This window comes from Rhinolophus hipposideros (assembly GCF_964194185.1).
Source record: "Rhinolophus hipposideros genome assembly, chromosome: 17".
NCBI lineage: Eukaryota > Metazoa > Chordata > Mammalia > Chiroptera > Rhinolophidae > Rhinolophus > Rhinolophus hipposideros.
This window is the reverse complement of record NC_138063.1, coordinates 17,567,030-17,588,609: the sequence shown is the minus strand read 5'-3', so window position 1 is coordinate 17,588,609 and position 21,580 is coordinate 17,567,030. Positions and strand designations below refer to the sequence as shown.

Genomic DNA, 21,580 nt, shown 5'->3' with positions numbered 1-21,580 from the left:
CATAGACACAGACAATAGTTTAGTGGTTACCAGAGGGTAAGGGGAGGGTAGGGGGTAGGAGATGAGAGTAAGGGGGATCAAATATATGGTGATGGAAGGAGAACTGACTCTGGGTGGTGAACACACAATGGGATTTATAGATGATGTAATACAGAATTATACACATGAAATCTATGTAATTTTACTAGCAAATGTCACCCTAATAAATTTAAAAAAAGAAAAAAAATTCCTACTATTGCCATTCTAATGTAACATCCTCTGTAAAATTTAAGGTGGGTAGTTTCATTTTGACTCTTCAAAAGTATTCTATTGCGTTCCAAATATTTCTTTCACCCATTTCCCAGATCTGCCCCCGCTTCAAATATGGATTGCCCAAATTCCATCCACACTTTTTGAGCTACAAGTTCCAAAAGTTACTTATACTTCTTTGCCATCTTCAGTTTTACCATCGTTCTCTGCTCATACATTAAATCAGAGCAGGTGATCTCCTTGGATGAAACAATTTGATAAAAATTATTTCATATTGAGGTATGTGTAGCGATAGTAACAGTCCCTCCAAGGGAAACTAGTACACTATGAGAAGAGGGAGGAGGGTAATCTAAATTGAAGTCAGTGCAATATATTAGTGGGACACTTAAGCCTGTGTGAAATACCTTATCAGGGGTGGAGGCAGCTTGTGCCTGACATGGGCTGAAGCTTTGAAAAGAGGACTATTGGTGACAGCATCAGTTGTCACCCAACAGATTCTGTTTGCTTGGGTCTATCTTTTCTAAAAGCAAAGTAACTAATGCAAGTTACTTAAAACAATGAGATTTCTTTATTCAGAGACATATATTCAAAATGTAATTGTTACAAAGAATCCACAAGCTCATATTGCCACTGAACTGCAAGAGTAATTGTATTGGAAAAAGTTAGTCTTTCTTTAACTTGCCTAAATTATCCACTCACAGCACTGAAAACTGTCATAATCTCCTTGTTTCAGATTAAGTGGATTATTTATTTGTGATAATGGGCACAGATGCTCATTAACATGCTGTGATAAACAGCTGCGTTAAATGTATTTTGTGTTCTGTGACATAAATATGGTGGGCAACATGGGATTGTTATTTAAAATATAGGCCCCAGGAAGAACGAAAAATAATAAATGCTTTTTAATATACTTGCCTGATCTTGAATTCTAAATTGATTTTTACCTTATTAAGGTTACTTGTATGGAAATTGCAGGTATTACACTAGTGAAATATCTTGACATTTAAGGACAATAGAACTTCTTTCTGCTTTCCCATCCTTGGTGTCAAGCTGGGTGTTTACCAGCTTGTTTCTTTTCTTGTAAAAGAGAATATTATATAGACATTGGGGAGGCATTTATAGCAAAATCAGTGTGCATCTCAATAAGTGTAGAGCTGCATTCATTTGATGGATGCCTGCAACCCAACCTATTTCTGAAAAATCTCCAAACTGGATGTTGAATTTATAGTTCAAGGCCCTCATTTCACAGATGAATGAACTGAGATTCTGAGGACTTAAAAGATGTATTTGAATCACAGGTCTTTAAAGCCAGGACCAAGAACTAGATATCTGGACTCCCAATTTTCTCCTTTCCACTAGGAGAATGGGCAGTAATAATTAGGTTGGCTACACTAACAGGATTTGTGAGGAGCAGGAGGAGCTTATTGGACAGTAATTGGGCCAGGCTATATCTTTTGGAATATTTAACAATGTCGTTTATATGGGAGGCTTACATGCTCACTGTCATATTACACTTTATGTTAATTTAAGCACAGTCCCTGCAGCTTGCTTTGAGTGAATGGCCTAGTTGGAGGAAATGAGTGCATGATGATAAATGGTTCAGTTCACTGGGAAAAGTTCAACAGAAGGAGTAAAGTAATAGCTCTCAGATGTAAGGTTTAGAAAAATTGGGTGTGCAGGAGCATGGCTGGTAGCACCATGGAGAAAAAGTGAAGCTGTTCAGATTCATCTTCACCGGAAAGTGAAGTACATAAAGCTAGGAATACATGTATCCATTGGAGCTAGCATGGGTCAGTCATTTATGAGAGTATTGATTATAAGCAATTTAGATGCCTGCCTTTGAAATGGTAGAAACATGGATATTTTATACCAGGTACGACAAATTGTTCCCCTTACAGAAAAAGTAAAGAATCTACTGAAGTTGGGGTTGTTATCCCTCCCCCCCCAAAAAAAAGAAGAAGAAGGCTAAAACATGATTTACAGGGTATTTTTGAAGAAATTATATACAGTTTCAAAAGAATAAAGAACTCTTACAAGGAAATGTCCATCTCCTCTGCATTTTCACGCAAGGTGGTTCAGGAGAAAATGGGATTAAATGGAAGCAAGAAAATTCAGCTAGAGTCTAAGAATGATTAAATATTGAAAGTAAGATACCAAGGGACATTGTAGAATCCCCTATCCCCAGAGATGGTTCAAAATGAAATTGAAAGTAATTTAACTGTAATGATTTTGGTATACACCTGTCTGAGCAAATGGTGAGCTCAATTAGCTCCTCAGACCTCATGAAAGTCTTTGATTCAACAAGCAAGCATTCTGTCAAATGACATACTGCCAGCCCTGAAAAGAATATTCTTTAACTAATAATACTTGTTCCACTCCCTCAGGATTCTTAAATAACTTTCTGTTTCTCCTGTTGATTTCTTCTGTTCATTTATGTTTCTGGGGGTAAAACTACAACTTTTATGGGGGTAAAAAAATAGCTTTCCTGGCTTATGAGCAACATTTGGATAGAAATCAAGACACATCAGGGATTTATGATTTTAAGTAGCAGCTTTATCGACTTGCTTCTGCAAGTGGGATTTCTTACCTATTTTAAAATCTACCTGAGATTTGTTTCTAAATAACTTTTCCTAGTCTGTTCAGAGTTGATATTTTTTGTAGTTGTTAATAAAAATACCATGTCTGAATAGATTTTTTAAAAATTTAATGGATATTATAATCAAAATGCAGATATAGGAATACTACCCCAAATCTTAGTTACTCCACTGCTAACCATTGCTACTTTAAAATATCTAGTTGTTTCTGGAAAACATTAGTTAATTCTGTCAACATTTCCAAGTACTGGCTGACATGTGATGATGGTCATGCCTAGATTTGTATGTGATCTTCATTTTTCATATTATTACTCTTTGGGCCAATTGTTTCATTAATTGTTTACTTCAATTGGGCACTTTTTTGCTTCTTTAACACAGTATCCTTGATTTTAAGTTTCATTTATTATATGGACATTTTTTCAAAGCACCCAGCTTTTTTGTAAAGATTTTGTAAAGAAAAGGCAGGACAGTTGAGCCTGAGATCTATTTGAATAAGTGAATATATTTTTCTGTACTTTTTTATTCCAGGTTTCCAGATTAAGGCTTTCACATCACTGCACTTCCTGTCTGAACCTTCTGATGCCATCACAATGCGGGGTGGAAATGTCCTCCTGAACTGCTCAGCAGAGTCAGACCGAGGAGTCCCAGTTATCACATGGAAGAAAGATGGCATCCACCTATCCTTGGGAATGGACGAAAGGAAGCAGCAACTTCCAAATGGATCTCTGTTGATACAAAACATACTTCACTCCAGGCACCATAAGCCAGATGAGGGACTGTACCAATGTGAGGCATCTTTAGGAGATTCCGGGTCGATTATTAGTCGGACAGCAAAAGTTGCAGTAGCAGGTAAGTGGATTCTTCCTTCTCCATTTTTCTTCGTCCTTTTTGTTGAGATAAGAAAACAATCTTTGCAGAAATAATGCATATTTTTAAGAAAAAGGAAAAATGTAAAAACATGTATATATGTTTATTCTCTCGTGGTCTTGATTTTCTTTTTGTGTGTGTGTGTGCTTTTTTTTTTTTTTTTTTTTTTGTAAATCAGCGGGGAAAAAAAGTAGAAGGATCTCAACAATTAACAAAGCTTTATGACGTTTTCCAAAACAACTAAAGTTGATCCACTATTTATGAATATGGGAGGACTTTATATTAATAGAAAAATATTGGAAAAATGATTTTCTAGTTAATTTGATTTTATAGCCTCACTAATGATGAAATTTTGCAGATTTTTGTATTTGTTTGCTTTGTGTCTTCAAAGCATTTTATTTTAATTATAATGGCTTGACCTATAACACATAGATCTCCAAATGAAATACAAAACTTTCCACTAGTATCTCTAAGTATCTGAATGCTTGGTAATGTGTTGACTGAATAACTGAGTAATCAGATAGACAGTTTTTCCTTTTATATGGATATTTTGAAGTAGTGTAGATCCTGGAGAAAAAATAGCAACAACAACAACAAAAAAACAGTACTGAATTTTCTGGAATCCGTGGATATTACTATTTCTGCCCCACTCGTTTTGGTATGAGGGAAACTCATATGATTTCTTTTGGCCTTTACAGTATTAGATCTGTAGGGAGAAGAATCAACTTTTTACTCATTTCTGTAACGACTTGACACAAAGTTAGGCTTTGGATATTTATTTATTTATTTATTTATTTATTTATTTTGATATGGGACACAAAGCGAGGCAAATGGATCTAACCCAAAATAAACTTAGGTCTTCAACTGTGTAAACAGGTCTAAAGGGCTGCTTTCAAACTTAATTTTAATTCTGAGGGGGAAAAAATGAGCCAGAAGGCCATTATTTAGTCATTTGTTACGGGTTTCCTCTCCCAGGTCCCATTTGGTTTATATCCTAGAAGACTGATGGGAATGCGGACTCATTTTCAGCAATAACAAATATGAGAACAGTCAGGCAGGACCACCACTTCCCCATGTACAACTCTAGTAAAGGTGTGATGAAGTTGAAATCTGAAAGAAGTGATTTTGTCAGATGATGGCATAAAAAAACTGGATTTCATAGTTATGTAATCCGTCCATAAATCCAGCTCAATGCCACTCTTTTGTGGTTTTTTTTCCTCACTAAGGACTCTCTTTCATATGTAGTTAAACCAAATTATACTTGAATGAAAATGTTCTGCTAGGCAGGGTCCTCACCTAGAGATACAGTAGCTAACTATTCTGGTTTAACCTGAATGGACCTGGTTTTAGAACTTGAAAGTCCCATGTCCTCCCATCAATCCCAGGTAAAACTAGGATGGTTGGTCAACCTACCTAGTGATATCCCAGCCTGCTGTAGCAACGACAGACTGAAGCATGAATGCAGGACCTCCCTTTACTCAGGAGACACAGGAGGTGGCATACTGGTCATGAAAACCAAGGCTGTCAGCCACCTGCGACCTTTGAGTGATTTGTGTCAGAAAGTTGATTGATGAGCATAAGGTGTAAAAAGACTAAAAGTCTATGTTAACTATGATTGATTAAAAGGAACAAGTGGAACCGTGCTGAGAATTAAGGTAAAATCTGCTTTCCCAGAATATTCCAAACACAGTAGAAAGGGTTCAGTTGATTTTCTCTCATTTGAGAATTTCTGGGTTCTCAGAACCCACCCACCCATCACCCACAATACTAAAGTAATTCTGCTGATTTGAATGAATTGGACTGATTGTCTCGATGCCCGGTTTCAAAAGGCTATGCATATGTGCTGTTGATGAAAATGGCCTGATATGTTGTGGTTTCAGTTTTCCTACAATCTAGATTCATTTTTATGTGATCTCTGTTTTCAATGGTGAAATGAAGAACGATTTCTTCCCTGTGAGATGTTAAAGTGGCTTTGGCTTTCATATCTGTACAAGGCGAGGCTGGCCGATTCAGTCACTGAGTTACAATCTAATATTAGATTGTATCATTTCAAGGCAATAAGGCTGTTCACAGCATTTTAGACACTTACTGTGCTGTTTGGAAATACAGTATACATCAATGTTATGTCTGCTGAGGTTAAAATTGCCAAACTACTGGAATGCACAAGGGACATATATCTTCCTCGTAATAAAGACCACGGGCCAATTTAATCTCATTTTTAAAGCATTAGCAGTCAATAAACCAGTCACCTCTAAAAGGTGGGGGAAAAAAAACAAAAAAACTTCTGTTCTGTACCCTCAGGTACAATGTAGAGCCCATTTGATATAATGCTCCTCTTCCATTTTTGCTTTCTCAAAGTGTCTTTTGATAAAACAAAATGTGGCAAATTAAATCCATTTTTAATCAATCAGCACATTTAATGCAATGATCTTGCCATGTACCATTCATCCTATTTTCTAGGAATTTTCTCAAGTGCTCTTTAAATCCTGAGTGCATACTTAGCTGAAGAGGGAGGGAGAATAGGACTTCCATTCCAACCAACATCTTGTTAAAAATCTCAGTGGAAACAGGCTACAGATGATTGATATTTCTGGTAATTTTGAGTTCTATCAATAAGGAATACCTGAGCTACTAAATCTCCATTTGATTGCAGCTTGGCCAGTACTGGCTGAAACTTGGAAATTTCATTTCTATCCAATTAGCTGTAGTCTAAAATAGTGCATTATTTTTCTGTCGTGTATACCTCTGCTTAGCCCTCTAGATTTAGAACAGCTTGAAGAGAGAAGCAGAGCCAGACTTGATCTATAAAGTTTCTCCTACCACTCTCTCCACCTAGCAGAGCATAAGGCGTGTTTGGTAGTTGTTCGGTAGACATGTCTTACTAATGAAGACATGGGTTGTACTCTCTATATAAAGAGATTTTTATTAATGTCGTCTTTCTCCACCTCATACGCCTCCTCCTCCACTTGTTTTTCTCTTCTTTTTTAATGAACTTGATGAGATTAAATGTACTCATTTGTGGGTACTCTCACATACTCTCGATGGACTGAGTTGGAATAACTTAATTTATGTCTCAATAGTGTACCAATTAATTAACTATTGAAGACTTTGGAACTAAAAGATGGACTGTGCTGGAATATTCACATGATACTTAAAAAAAAAAAAAAAAAGAAAGAAAGTCACGTGCCAATTCCTCATTCATCCAGAGCCCATAACATCAAGATGAGCTGGCATCTGGCCAAGCACATCTTCCCTACTCTCGATATTGACAGCTATCTGAGCCTCTGGATTCTCTTATGTAAAATAGACATAATAATAACCTACCTCCTGAGACTGCGATGGCTTTTAAATAACATCGAGGATGTAAAGCTCTAGTGCAGGGAAGATTCTTATTCAATGACAGCACTAGTATCAATAGACCTAATAATAGTTATTATTGTGTCATTGCAATTATTAGGAAATTACAACTTTCAATATTTCCATGTGATGGTACAAAACATTTTTTTTTTTGGCGGGGGGAGGAATATAGGCTACAAATCATGAGCCATAAATATTGTCATCTTGAGTCAGATTTCTGCCTTTGTAATTAACAAGTACAAACTGGTAAGTCTGAAAGGAGTTCTCAAAAAGTTGAATCTGTGCAGTTTGTTGGCAAGTAGTGCCAAAATCCATTTGACTACAAATGGATTCATTTTTCACAAGTTCATCTACTGCTATGTCAATGGAGCCATTATACTTTGTACTCGTCAGACTCGGAGTTCTAGATCAAGCAACTGCTGGTATCATTTCAGAAAAAAAAGATGCTGGGCAATCTTCTCGACCCAGCCTCCTTAATGACCTTGCAACTGAAAATGACTTATCGAAGCAGGGGTCATGGGAGTTAGTTGGTCTAGATTGCGGAAATATGGCATAACCCCCTCTCCTCCAGGATAAAAAATCAAAATCAAAGCCAATGTGTAAGAGAACTAGATCACTACAGAGCTCCTCTGAATAATCATGAAAGTGCCATCTCAGTCATTGTCACCACCACAATTCACCATCCAACACACCCCTGTCCCCACCCAACTACTTGCCCATGTACATCCCCTGAAAGCTCTGAGGATTACATTTGGCATGTTAGTGCTGTGTCTGCTTGCAGTCACACTGTTGTGGAGAGCTGGGGAACAGCCCCTCCTCCCTCAGGTGAAGCAACATTGACTGCAGGATACATTACAGGGCATTTGTGTCCAGGTAGGCTCTTATTTTATTAATTTTTAAGCATTTGCATCTAGAATATTAAAACCATTGACTTGATTTTTATAACTCTTTGCTCTTTGCACAATATATTCATGTGAATTATCGCATAATGTTCAAAAAAGCTGTGTGATATAGTTACCCAAATTGACAACAAAGTGAAAGAATGTATATAGTGATTTTTTTTATAGGTGGAGACTAGAACTCACCTTGTCTAACTCTGACACATATTTATTCCCTTATCATTTTGCTTCTCAGTCTAAGGACTAGATTTAAGGACACTGTGAATAGCTTTCCAGCAAATCAGTATTTTATTTTTAATAAATGGAACTTTTCAAAATATAAACTAAGGGGAAATAACAATTATAATGGTACTAATAAAATTGGTTTTATTTATCTGTATAGGGTCTTAAAAATATCAACTCCTTGTGGGAAAACACTATGATTTTGATCTTTTCTTCTAAGATTAGAAGATTTGGCCATCATAAATTTCCATTAAATGATAACGCATGAAAATCTCTTCAGAAATGTAGAGAACATGTAATTTTAAACATAAGCTTATAAGTAGTTGTAAAGGAGGGAAATGTTTTCTTTTACCCTTCTAGATTTTTTTGGCTGGTCGAATAATGAAATTGATAAGAGGCAGATTAACAGGAGAAAAACAAGTTTAATTTCATATGTGTGGGAGCCCCATAAGAATATGAGACCCAAAGGCAGTCAGACAATTGAAGCCTATATGCCATCCTGAGCTAAAGAATGAGATAAGGACCTGGGCTTCAAAGGAGAGGAGGGTAATTCACAGAATAAGAAGAATAAATGTTTGGTAATTAGATGTTTGTCCTGCCATGTCAATAAATAATTCCAATACGAAGGTATCTCTGATAATAGCTCTCTTTCTGGGCCAGCCCTCCTGTCTAATTTCCTTTAGGTAGTTAAGGGAAAGGTAAAAGTTTTTCTTGAATCTGCTGGCTCTTGATTGCCTACAGCTCAAAATAATCCACATGCCAAAGTGGCACATTTTGGAATGATAAATGCTGTTTCCCTCCGTAGTCTTTCTAGGGGCAAGATTTTCATTTTCTTTTATCTTTGCAAGTGGTTTTATCATTCAGGTCACGTTTTCATTTCTTCTTTTTTTTTTTTTTCTGTTTCTTGAAAATCAAGAAAATAAAAGGCCAACTAAATTGCCTTTACTTGAGTTGTTATTTCATTGAAGAGGTTGTTTTTTCTTATTACAATAGATGTTTCAAGATGCAAATTGTCACACTCTGCTTTTAAATAACACAGGCATTATAATTAAAATTCCCCTGTTGCTTTTGTGTGTGTGTGTTTTTTTAAATAATTAGTTACTTGAGGAGTTGTTTCAATGAATTCCCTTCCAGAATGCCTCGCATTTAAATGAGTTATGAAATAATTAGCGAAAGTATGTTATGGTGAGGGAAGCTAGAATCGCCTCAGCAGAATGGATCATTTTATGAAGCGATAACCTGACCTTTACATTTTTACTTAAAAGGAAACAGTAAAAGGAGCTTGTCTTAAAAGAAAAGAGAATAAACTGCATTGCCTCAGGTCACTCAGATGTTACATAAAGGAAACAGCAAGAAAAATGCTCATATTCCCTTTCTCTACAGGAGTAAATATAAGAATCTTGCCTAGAAGGTCAAGTTCACGTAGTGAAACAGTTTGGAAAATGTATCCCAGGGCCCTTGAATACTCAGAATTCTGTTTGGGGAAGGTTCAGTTGCACAGCAAAGCTTTTTATTTTAAACCAATAGGGATATTGTTTATTTTCAAACAATAGCCAGGGAAATAAATTGTTCTGACTCCATAATTCTTAATGGTCTTAATTATCTTCACTTAGCTAAAAGTTCCTATTGTTTTGTAGTTAAAACCTGAGAGAAAGAAACTGTAAGGAAAACATGTGATGTTATAAGTAGTGATGTATGTGTGCTAATCTTATAATTTTTTTTAAATTTTATTGCCAAATAAAACTGGAATAATCACCAATATTACCCCAATGCTTACTTACCTGAACACCCCAACCCTCGCAATTTAAATAATTGTATTTTAAAGGGTAGGTTTTTAGTTGCCTCTTTCCTAAGTCAATTAACTCTGCAGAAAAATTAAACAGAAATATATTCCTAAAAGGTATGCACAGTGAAAAGACATTGTCTACATTATAAAAATTATGAAAGAGAACTTGACAGGGCTTTTTATAGTAGAAACATCAACAAAATAACTTTTTAAAAATCTTTCAACCTTTCCTTTCCTTTTCTTTGTTATGAATTCTAATTTATGTGACAATGGAAATAGCTAATTATTCGTTCTAAAAATCAGTATCTAAGGACACTGTTCTTTTATTCAGCCCTCAAGCTAGCTACAGTGTGATTTTTTTCTGGTACTGTAATATAAATGGAATACTATCTAAAATAACTCAGTGATAGTAACCAAAAATTCTTTTGAATTCTAGAAGACCCGTTTAGACTACGGAAGCTTTTTTTTTTTTTTTTTTTTTTTTTTTGATGAATGTCAGGCTAACAAAGACTTGAGTAATTAGATAGATCAGGTGGCATAATTGTGAATCCCTGATGAAATCATGAGTAATAAAAATTTAGTAATGCATTTTTACTTTTATGAACCTTTCTCTGGTACTCAGTTTTTTCCTAATATGTTTTTTTTTAATGTCCACACTAAAATTTATTATTTAAGTTTAATCTTATAGAAAGACTTTTGAATTAAGATATTTGTATTACATACAAAATGTTTCTATAAAGCAAAGAAACATTCTAACTTAGGGGATAGTCTAGAAACTTAGAAGAAATCATGGAAAATCTCATGTATATAGTCCCTATATCATAAAACTTTTCCTGTCAGGATCGGTATATATAGATGAAAGTACTGAAAACCATTAGTGAAAACACTTATCTTCCTTTAAGAAGTTTTTGTTTTTTAATAGTCTAATTTTATATTTATAACCAATATCTATATAGTTGATAATAAGCAGTATAATCCATTCGTCATTTCTCTCATAATTGTTAAATATATCTATTGTTAAAAAACAAAATTCAACTGACTAAATTTGAGGATCCAATTGGCTCTATTTAAGGTGTCATGAATTGAGCAGTATCCTATCTAGCAAGTAGAAAGGAGCTCCCAAAAGCTGTACTAAATGAAAGGCTTTTAGAGGCAGAAAGAGGGAGGGACAACCAGCAAAGAGTGGATTGTTTCAAGCAAGGCCACCTTCCCTTAGGAGACAGCAGGGAGTTTTATCATGCAGATTATGTCACTGGTGTTGAACTAGGAAATTCCAAATTGATTGGTTACAGGCTACTTTCCTGGGAGTGTCCTAATTGCTGACACTACAGTTAGGTTAGACTTTTAAGTCTTGGTTTGTTGACTTGGGGCTTAGTACAAGTGAGTCAATTTAGGCTTTCTTTCTTTCTTTTTTTTTTTTTTAAACACTATTATTCTGTGGAAGTGAGGATTAGAATAAATCAAAAATAGTTGGTTCCTACTGGTAGTCAGCCATTTGGATACATGAAGGAGCCACATATTCTTGATATAGCAAATTACGTTTTTTGGACCTTGAGTCATGAGTTTAGCATGAAACAACAACAATAAAACAACAATGACAAATGTTTTTGATAGCAAATAAATAACCACAGTAGGTCCCAAATCTATCTCCTCATTTCACAATATACCAATAATATATATATAGTATTATCTATTACAGTATATGATATGATACCTTCAAAATTGCCACTCCCAGTGCTACCGCTGAAAGTTCTTTGGAGGATTTTTATAAAAAAGACAGAACTTATTGCCTTAGCCCCAGTGGTAAGAATGTTTTCCACTGAAAAGCAGGTTGGAAAACCATCCAGAGCATCTGAGAAACAGCCCTTTTGTGCACACAATTTATCATAGGTCCTTAATTGGCACTTGTCTCTAAACACCTCTTGCAAGGAGAATTCATGTCCAAAGGTAGATACATGACAGAAAACATAATTTATATTTCTTTGATGCAGGCACTACTTCCAGGGGCAGCCTTTGTGTCCCACCGGGCACTGGGTACTTCATGAGTGAACACTGTGGCTATTTCTCTAAGGTTATTTCCATTTGAGTCTCAGCCCAGGACGTGCCTGTGTGTGGAGGAAGTAATTGCCGATAAAGTTAAGCCTTCCCCACCCCCAGATACACATTGTATACTCGAATATATGGGATTTGTTCATTTGTTTTTATTAAGAAATTGTTCACATACTATAAAATTCACCTTTGAAAGTATATAATTTACTAGTTATTAGTATAGCCATGAAGTTGTGCAACCATCACCACTTTCTAACTCTGAAACACGTTCATCAGTTCCATTTCCTCCTCACCTTATGTCCTGGCAACCACTAGTCTGCTTTCTGTCTTTATTGTTTGTTTTTTAACATAAATGATATTAATCTGATTATCCTGTAAGTATTCTGTAGCTTGCTTTTTGACTTAATGATAGAGCTTGAACTTTTTTTTATATTTGTCCTTACAGGTCAGTTTTACATATTTTTTTAATTCCTGCATAATATTTCATGGTTTATGCTCTATATCGATAGCTATTTGGTGTGTTTCTATTTTTTTTCACTTTTCTTACTATGCCTTAATGTATATTCTCGTATTTAGTGGGCACTGTTTTGTGCATATCTTTCACAGGTTCTCTAGCAATTTAATTGCTGAGTCAAAGGGTGTTGTTATTTTAATAGTTACTGGGAGATTCAAGAACATTTCATTAGCCTGGACCTAAACAGCAGAGGTCAACATTTTCTTTTTTCTAAATTAAAATTTGTTGGGCTGACAATGGTTAGTAAAATTACATAGGTTTCAAGTGTACAATTCTGTAATACATCATCTATATATCACATTGTGTATTTACTACCCAGAGTCAGTTCAAATTTGTTTCATTGCATTGATGAAGCAAATAGATCTGGCTTCTCTTTAAATGTGATATCACTGAAAGTCTATTGCTTTCTCCAATAAGAGTAGTGATGACTTGACACTGTTAATGAACAGCCACAGTGCTTGTCTTACTTGAGAGAGAGAGAGACAGAGAGAGAATCTAATATACAGCTACCTAGAGGGAAACATCTTATCGTGTCCTAGAATTAGGATTCTCCTATACAAGTATGTGTCTCCCCTGCTTTCCGTGGAAGAAGAGTTTCAGTAGATGTTATTCCATGAAATTACTTGGGTTGATATTAAGTCCAAACCAGAATTTCCCAGGTTTTTTTATATACTGTCAAAATGGCATTTGGTCCCATTAGTACACCACAGAAGAATGGGAACTCTTGCTGGTGTTCTAAAGATCCATGAAGATTTGACATCATCCATAACCCTATCTATACTCACCCCTTCAGTTTTTACTGAAGTCTCCTATTCTGGAACTCATGGCTTTGCACACTTTATTCTGTATGTCTTATTTTCTCATCTGTCATGCTAACTCTTGCATGTATTTTATTTACAACACTCGGTGCATGCAACCCATTTGCAGGAATCTTCAACTGACCCCCTTAGTCTAGAAGAGGTCCCATCCTCTTTGTCCTCACAGTAACAGTGCTTTATCCTCTTCCCCTGGCACAGCATGGAACATACTACACAATATCCTTACAACACACACACACAAACACACACACCTCCTTCTCCACTGGTCAATGACTTCATGAAGCTACAGCTCATGTTATGTCTTCATAACTTCCCTGGGCAAACAGACTCTTTAGAACCTGGGTAGTTGTAGGGTGTAGCATGGTGGTTAGGAGCATGGGCTTCAGACACACAGGACTTTGGATTCTATCTCAAGCCATTCACTGGTTATGTAAACTTGGGCCATTGATGGGAATGTTCTGGGCCTATCTTCCCATCTATAGAATGAGCCAACTTTGTAAGGTTGCTGTAAAGATAATCAAGTAATGCTTAGCAGAGGATCTGGGCCTTAGTTAGAGCTCAGTAAATGAGGTTTTATGGAAAAAAGAGAATTGGAATACTATTATAGATTCCCAAAGTACTCTGCAGCAAATGGAAAAAGAGAAGTTCGTGAAGGAAGCCCTTTATTCTTATGTGGGGACATATCGGCATGTCCTGCAGGCTGTGACTATCTGGCCTGTTTCCCATCCAGAATCTTGTTTTTTCCCATCTAGATGGTCCTGTGCAAACATTTTATTCATGCCTGTATAAAGCTCTTAGCTGATAATGTGGGGTTAATACCCCTTGTTAAAGTAATCAGAATTAATAAAATGACAATACTAAAAGTACCTGGATGATATTCAGGGTTTTGACTTTATTTTGGATGAAATTGAAACACAGTATCTCTTAATTCTCACTTAACAAAAGTCTGAATAGTGTTTGTTATGGTTTTGAAGAGCTTTATTTGGACTAGCAAACCTTGGGACTCTTCCTTCTCCTTCTAGGAAGAAACGTGACCTGAAAATGGACCAGTTACCCCAAGTGGCCTTCAACATATCATGGAAGTAAATGGTTGTTAAAGAGATAAAACTATTACTGGGGTTAAGAGATTCATGTTAATGATATGACTTGGATTAACAGCTATGTTTTCATGTACATCTTGATTATTTATAGCTGACGTAGAAAATTGTGCCCCATTTTCTACCTCTTGTCTTCTTGTGTTCAGAAATGTAAATACTCATCCTGTTTGGCCAATGGGTTTACACTTGTTTCCTCCAACACTAAACTACCTTTTGTTAAATTTCCCCCCCACCAAATTTGTGTAAATGTCCACAGTAGGAATTCTTCTCTTTTTAAAAGGCCTTTTTAAAAGCATCTTAGAAAATATCTTAATGATCAGCATTGTTTATGTTGCCTGTGTAGCTATGTAAGTAATCTTAGCCATTTCTCCACAAGGGCTCTTACAACTGAACATGTCTTAAGAAAATGTGACTAAGATTACAAGATAATGCTGCCTCAATAAGCACTTCCATGCTTTGCGAGGGAAATGTGAGTGCAAAGCTGAGAATGTGTGTGTTCAGCCTGGTGACAATAAAAATGATGTTTATAAATGAAATAGCACTACAAATGGCACCACACTTTGGAGGAGAAAGCAATTTGGTGAAGTGAAAGATGTTAAATGTTTTAATTTTCTTATATGCTAGTAAAATCTTGTACAACAAGGTTACATATTAAAATTTCTATACTACAAGGATTCCAAGAGCCTGTCAACATTTTCATTATAAACTCTATTTTCAGAGCTTTATAATTCAGCTTTAAGAATTCACTCTGGCCTGACATTTGGAGTGTAAGGTCTTACCTGGGGAACATGTGTTTCACATGTTTTAAAAAATTATGAGTTTATTTATTTCTTAGTTTGTAATGAGAAACCTTTTGATACTTTTTCACTGGGCTGCTGTGTCTCAGAAATTGGAGGCAGAAGGCTTACATGTGATAGGTCACCAATGGGGGCGGGATCTACAGATGTGGTCAACACAGTCCTGGGCTGGCGATTTTCATTATTAAGACTCATGGACATACTAACCAGCCCATCATACAGAAAGCAGAAAGAGGTCTACGGCACTGCACTCAACATTTAGGCTTGACTTTGTGCTACCCGAGGAGTAAACTATACCTATAACCAGTCTCTGCAGAGAAGACCCTGATTAATCGGAGAATTCTTAGTCCCCAATCTGTTTATTTCAACATTTGTATTATTTTGTGGATGATGCCAGACCTTTTCCTAAAGCTGCACAACATTCATTCTAATCGTGTTGGGTATTTTTTTTAAGTCTTCTTGGTGTGTGTGTGTGTGTGTGTGTGTGCGCGCGCGCTAGCGCTCACGCGTTTTCTTTCTATCATATTTAACACTCAATAGGTTATCAGTCAATATTATTTAATAATACAGACACCCTTTTACACTTTGGAATGTCTGCAGTTATCTCCGAAATAATTACTTTTTGGAAAGTAATTAGGAAAGAGGGAGGAAAGAATATAGAAGAAACAGCAGAGAAAAATACAAGTTGCCTTTAGGTTATCACGCTTTGAAATGTCTTGAGGACTGACTACCTAGTATCGTTTCCCAAAAAGAACAAACATGGGCTATCTAAAAAACGGGGAGTACCCTCAATAAAAAGTGTGTTACCAAGTCTTCACTTCTAGGTTGTTCAGGAGAGTTCTAGGAAATTGTCACTTCCTGGTATATAAATATTCAGCATTATTCCACTTCTACTTAATCACATTCTATTTTTATACAACTCAAATCCATGTTAAAAAGTGAGAAGCAGCCAGAATTTAATCCCAAAACTTGTATCTATTGTGTGAGGACCAACTTTATGCCTGTGACGTAAAAAGCATTATTTATATCCCTCACAACTACCCTACATGCAATAGCCCTCAGCAGGAAATTGATGGACAATTTAGATAATTCGTCCACCCCTAATGAATGCCCAAGACAAGTTCAGAACCCATGTCCTTCAGACCCCAAACCATGTTCTTTTCTCTATGCCATCATGCTTTTCTTTATGTGCACAAAGACATGCGTTTCTCTTTGCACTTTTCTGTTAGAATTATGCAATGACTAAATCTGTAAGTGGCTTATATTTTCCAATGTAAAATATTAGGATAGGGAGTCTGGACCTCCAAATTAAGAAAAAAGGAAAGGACTAAAGGACTTGAAGTAGCCTATGTTGAAACCAGGAATCTGACTTCCCTTTCAATTTCTGTCTCACCTCATAGTCATCTCTTTCTCTCCTCTTCCTGTTAGTCCCATTGCAGTGAATGGCACGCCATCCATTGAGTTGTCCAGCTGAGCAACGTAATTTCTCTCATTCACCCACACCATTCTAAACAAATAACAAGCTGTGTCCAGTCTCTAGAAAACATGTTTCTCCTCTTAAGTGGACTTACTTTTTAGGTCACTTTTAAGTTCACAACAAAATTGAGCAGAAGGTACATAGAGTTCTCATATGCTCGCCCCACTTCCCCATACTCACAGCCCCCTCCAGTATTTACATCCCACACCAGAGTGGCACATTGGTTATAGCTGATGAGTCTTTGCTGACACAGCGTCATCCCCCCAAACCCATAGCTTACCTTAGCGTCCACTCTTGGTGCTGTACAATTCTCTGGGTTTTGACAAGTGGACAACGAAATGTACAACGCTGGCAACCACTGATCTTTTTACTGTCTCTTACTTTACTTTTTCCAGAATGCCATATAATTGGGCTCATGCAGTATATAGCATTTTCAAGATTGGCTTCTTTTACTTAGTAACACGCATCGCAGTTTCCTCCATGTCTTTTCATGGTGAGAGAGCTCACTTCTTTTTAGCTCTGAATGATATCCCATTGTCTGGATGTACTACAGTTCATTTACGTATTTATGTACTAAGAGCCTTATAAGTTTTGGCAATTATAAAGACAGCTGCTATAAACATCCATACTGCAGATATTTGAGTGGACATAAGTTTTCAATTCATTTGGGCAAATACCTATGAGTGCAATCGCTGGATTGTATGGCAAGGGTATATTTAGATTTGTAAGAAACTGCCAAACTGTTCTCCAAAGGGACTGTACCATTTTGCATTCCCACCAAAAATGAATGACAGTGCCTGTTGCTGCACATCCTTGTCAGCATTTGGTGGTGTCAGTGTTCCAGATTTTGGCCATGTGAGCAGCTGTATCTGTGTGTGCAGCTGTATCTGATTGTCATTTCAATGTGCATTTCCCTAATGGCATATGATGTAGAGCATCTTCTTATATGCTTATTTGCCATCTGTATATCTTCTTTGGGGAGGTGTCTATCAGCTCTTTTGCTCAGTTTTTTTTTTTAATTGAGATGTAATTGACACATAACATTGCATTAGTTTTATGTGTGCAATATAATGGTTTGATATATGTATGTATTGAGAAATAATCACCACAATAAATTTGGTTAATATCCATCACCACACAATTACATTTTTTTTTATGATGAGAACTATTAAGATCTACTCTTACTAATTTTCAAACATACAATATAGTATTGTTAATTATAGTCACCATTATATCCCCGGGATTTATTTATCGTATAGCTGGAAGTTTGTACCTTTTGGTCACCTTCACCCATCTATCCCCCACTCCACTGCTTCTGGGAACCATCAATCTGTTCTCTGTATCTTTCCATTTATTTATTCACTTATTAGATTCCATATGTGTGAGATTAGGGCCAGCTTTCAATTAACTTGTTCATTTTTTATTGTTAAGTTTTAAGAGTTCTTTGTATATTTTAGATGATAGTTCTTTATCAGATACGTCTTTTGCAAATATTTTTTTTTTCTAATCTGTGGTCTGTTTTCTCATTCTCTTGAGAAAGTGTCTTTCATAGAGCAGAAGTCTTTAATGTTAATGAAGTCCAACTTATTAGTTATTCCTTTCATGGATCATGCCTTTGATATTATGTCTAAAAAGTCATCAGCATATCTAAGGGCATTTGGTTTTCTCTGTTATCTTCTAGGAGTTCTATAATTTTGTGTTTGACATTTAGGTCTATGATCTACTTTGAGTTAATTTTTAAGAAGGATGAAAAGTGTGTATAGATTTTTTTTCATGTAGATGTCCAGTTTTTCCAGCACCACTTGCTGAAAAGACTAACTCTTCTCCATAATTTCACTTTTGTTCTTTTGTCAGAGATCAGCTGTCTATATCTACAACTGTTTATTCTTATGTTTTCTCTTACCATGACTATTGGCACCATCCAGAAGAATCAGTCATCCTATAGAAATCTGTTACTTAACTTGCAATCTATTTCACTAACACAGGCCAAAATTGTTAAAGGAAAAAAAAAATGCTTGAAGTTGTTCAATGGTTTCCCACTGTTTTCAGCATCAAATCTAAACTTGTTAATGACCTAAAAGCCCTTGCTAATCTGGCTTCTGTCTTCCATCTCTGTACCCCCTTCCTCTCTTCCTCCAATGCCCAATTCATTCTCACCAGTTTCTTCTCAGTGCTCTGGCCACATAGTCTCTTTCACTTTCCGAGCATGCCTTGTCTCCTCCGACATCAAGACTTGGAATATGGACTAATCTCCTAGAGACACTTATTCCAGTTCTCCTTGGTTAAACCCATTTCTGTTCATTCTTCAGAGCTCTTTTTAGATGTATCTTTTTCTGGGATATCTGTTGATTTTTTAGGTCTTTCTCCTAACCACTATCAGAGCACCAAGCTTTAGGTGTCCTTTATATCAATTGCTGACTATAATTTTATTATTTCTTTTGCATCTGTCTCCCTCACTAGAATGGAAGCTTCCTGAATGAACTGCGGAGTGTAACTGATGTCTTCCCTGATGCATTCACAGCGGGCAAAGTATTACAGTGTCCTGTTTTCCTACCAAGGCCATAGGCAGTAACTGAACTTGAATCATCAGTGAGGGGTGAGAACAGAACTACAGGACAGGGAGTTGAGGACCAATCCCCTGATTCCTGGATCCCAGGACTTCTCCATGTATCTGGGAGTCAAGTAATCAGTCATAAATCAAAAGATTTTCATTACCGGTATGTAGTAACAAGCCAGATGGTGGAGATCTGGAGAGTCCCGGGATCTCGGATTTGGAAAAGATAAAAGTTTGCATGTAGTAGTATGGGGACAGAGCCCCAGAGAGCAGTTTCCAGGCTCTCGGCCTCATGTGGAGAGGTGCTGGCTCAGGTAGTAGATGGCCATCAGCTGTGGCTGGTTGGTCGTCAGCTGTAACCGTTGAGCTTTTGGTCACTAATACAACTGCCGCTGCTACGGAGGAAAGCTGAGGAGAGTGGAGGAGAGTGGAGGAGAATGGAGGAGAGTCGTTCGGTTGGCAGCAAAACGGACAGCAGGTCACACGTCGTGTAAACCCAGCCTCCAGTGAGACCATAGTGGTATGACTTCCCTACCTATGGCTTCGTGGGTGTTCCTTTTTGGCCTCACCATATCCTACATTCTTATGTGGGGAGCGGGACGAGAGACCCCGCAGGCCGCCCCACACGACGAGTAGCCAAGGCTTTTTATAATGATCTTAAACCCAGAGTATTAAAAGATTCAGAGTTTATCCTCCTTTCACATCCTTTGTTTTGTTTCCTATACACAGTCTGTGACATACCAAGGAGAATAGGACAGTCAGGGTTCTCAGACTTTCTTTCCATGGGGTGTCTATAGGGGGAATTTGTGGCTTTCGTCTTTTCTATTTTTAAGGAATCCTCTGCTTTCCCTTTCAGAAAGCAGGTTTTGAATGCTTCCTAGTTTGCTCTCAAGCCTCTGTGGGCCTGATTTATTTAGTGTCACTTGTGAAGGGCTGAGCCCATGGAAGGCCCAGCATCAGAGCTGACGCATAAGTACAGACCAAACATACAAACCTTGAAGTAGAAATGAGCTGGAACACGTAGTTTTGTTTTGTTTTGTTTTTTATGAAGGAAAGAAAAATTCTCACTCACATAAAATGAATTCAATATTTGAAATACATGAATAAATTGATAATTATTTGTCAGTCCTGTTCAATTTTAAAAATTCATTATTCATTCAAATTCAAAAAGGAATACGCCCGAGCCCCTTATTAGTTGATGTTGATGTTTTCACTAGCGCTTTCCCCCTTGGATAGCTGCTAGGTCTCTTACAGATGCTGAATGGAGTCTTACTTTTCTGCCCTGCACTGCAGGGGTGGACAGATTCTGGAAATGTCCTATACATGGAAACACTAGTAAGTCAGTGTCCAGAACCCAAAGATGTTTTGGAGCATTACACTCTCACTAATATGAGAATATAGATGGAGACATTGTACAAGAGATGTCTCCCAGGAAGTTTTCTCTGCGTTGTTTTACCTGTTTGAGGGAGGTGGGGATATTCTCAATAAAGGTTCCTATAATGTTGAACAGTGTTTGTCTCTCTCTCTCTCTCAATTTCTCTCTCTTATTCTAATTAATTCCCAAGTGCAGTACTTCCCAAATTTGATGTGTATCAGAATCATCTGAAGGAACTTGCTAATAATACAATTTGCTGTCCCACTTCGATGTAGCTATTTTCTTTAGAAGTTCCCCAGGTGGTTCTGCGATATACCAATATTTAATATGTATATGGTTTCAAATTTATGCAAAATAGCACCATGCTTTGTTACTTTATGATACCCCCTTGTATTTTATCATGCAGTTGTTCACTCTGTGGTACCTTCTTTTTTTAACTTGCTATAGTTGAATTCATTTTGATTATTAGACTCTATTATCTATCAGTTCCTCTTTATTAACATAAAATGACAAACACGTAAATGTAATTTTATCAATTCATACTGAACTTTCCTTGGTTTAGGAACTTTGTGTTAACAGTTATTCTTTCAAGAATATTCCATTGTACCATGATTAAAAACAGCCAGTAAACCGTGAATATCAGGAGACTAATAGCAAGAGGTTTGTAAGCATGCATTGTGGAGCCTCCGCAATTTGTCTTTGAAAGAGCCTGATTAAATGCATCTCTGTGGATTGCCATGGTTTATGGCAGTAGTGATATGATGACTCGTATTAAGGGTTTAAGAAGTTTAGAGTTGAAAATTTATTCTTGCCTTTCCTTCTTTTTGGCTGATAGTTAATGTCTAAGGTACTTCATCAAAGAAACTCCCATGGAAAGTCCTAAGAAGAATACTGTAATGCAAAGGGCTGAAGCATGTCTCAAGGG

The 21,580-nt window shown here is 36.7% G+C and overlaps 1 protein-coding gene across 2 annotated transcripts in view; it reads left to right on the top strand.

Moving 5' to 3' along the window:
• Positions 1 to 21,580, top strand: part of DCC (DCC netrin 1 receptor) — a 1,070,394-nt gene that overhangs the window by 388,389 nt on the left and 660,425 nt on the right. For both annotated transcript variants that reach the window (XM_081078113.1, XM_081078112.1), the window contains exon 2: positions 3,372 to 3,692. In XM_081078113.1, coding sequence (XP_080934239.1) covers positions 3,372 to 3,692 — 321 coding nt within the window. The remainder of the gene's footprint in view (positions 1 to 3,371; positions 3,693 to 21,580) is intronic.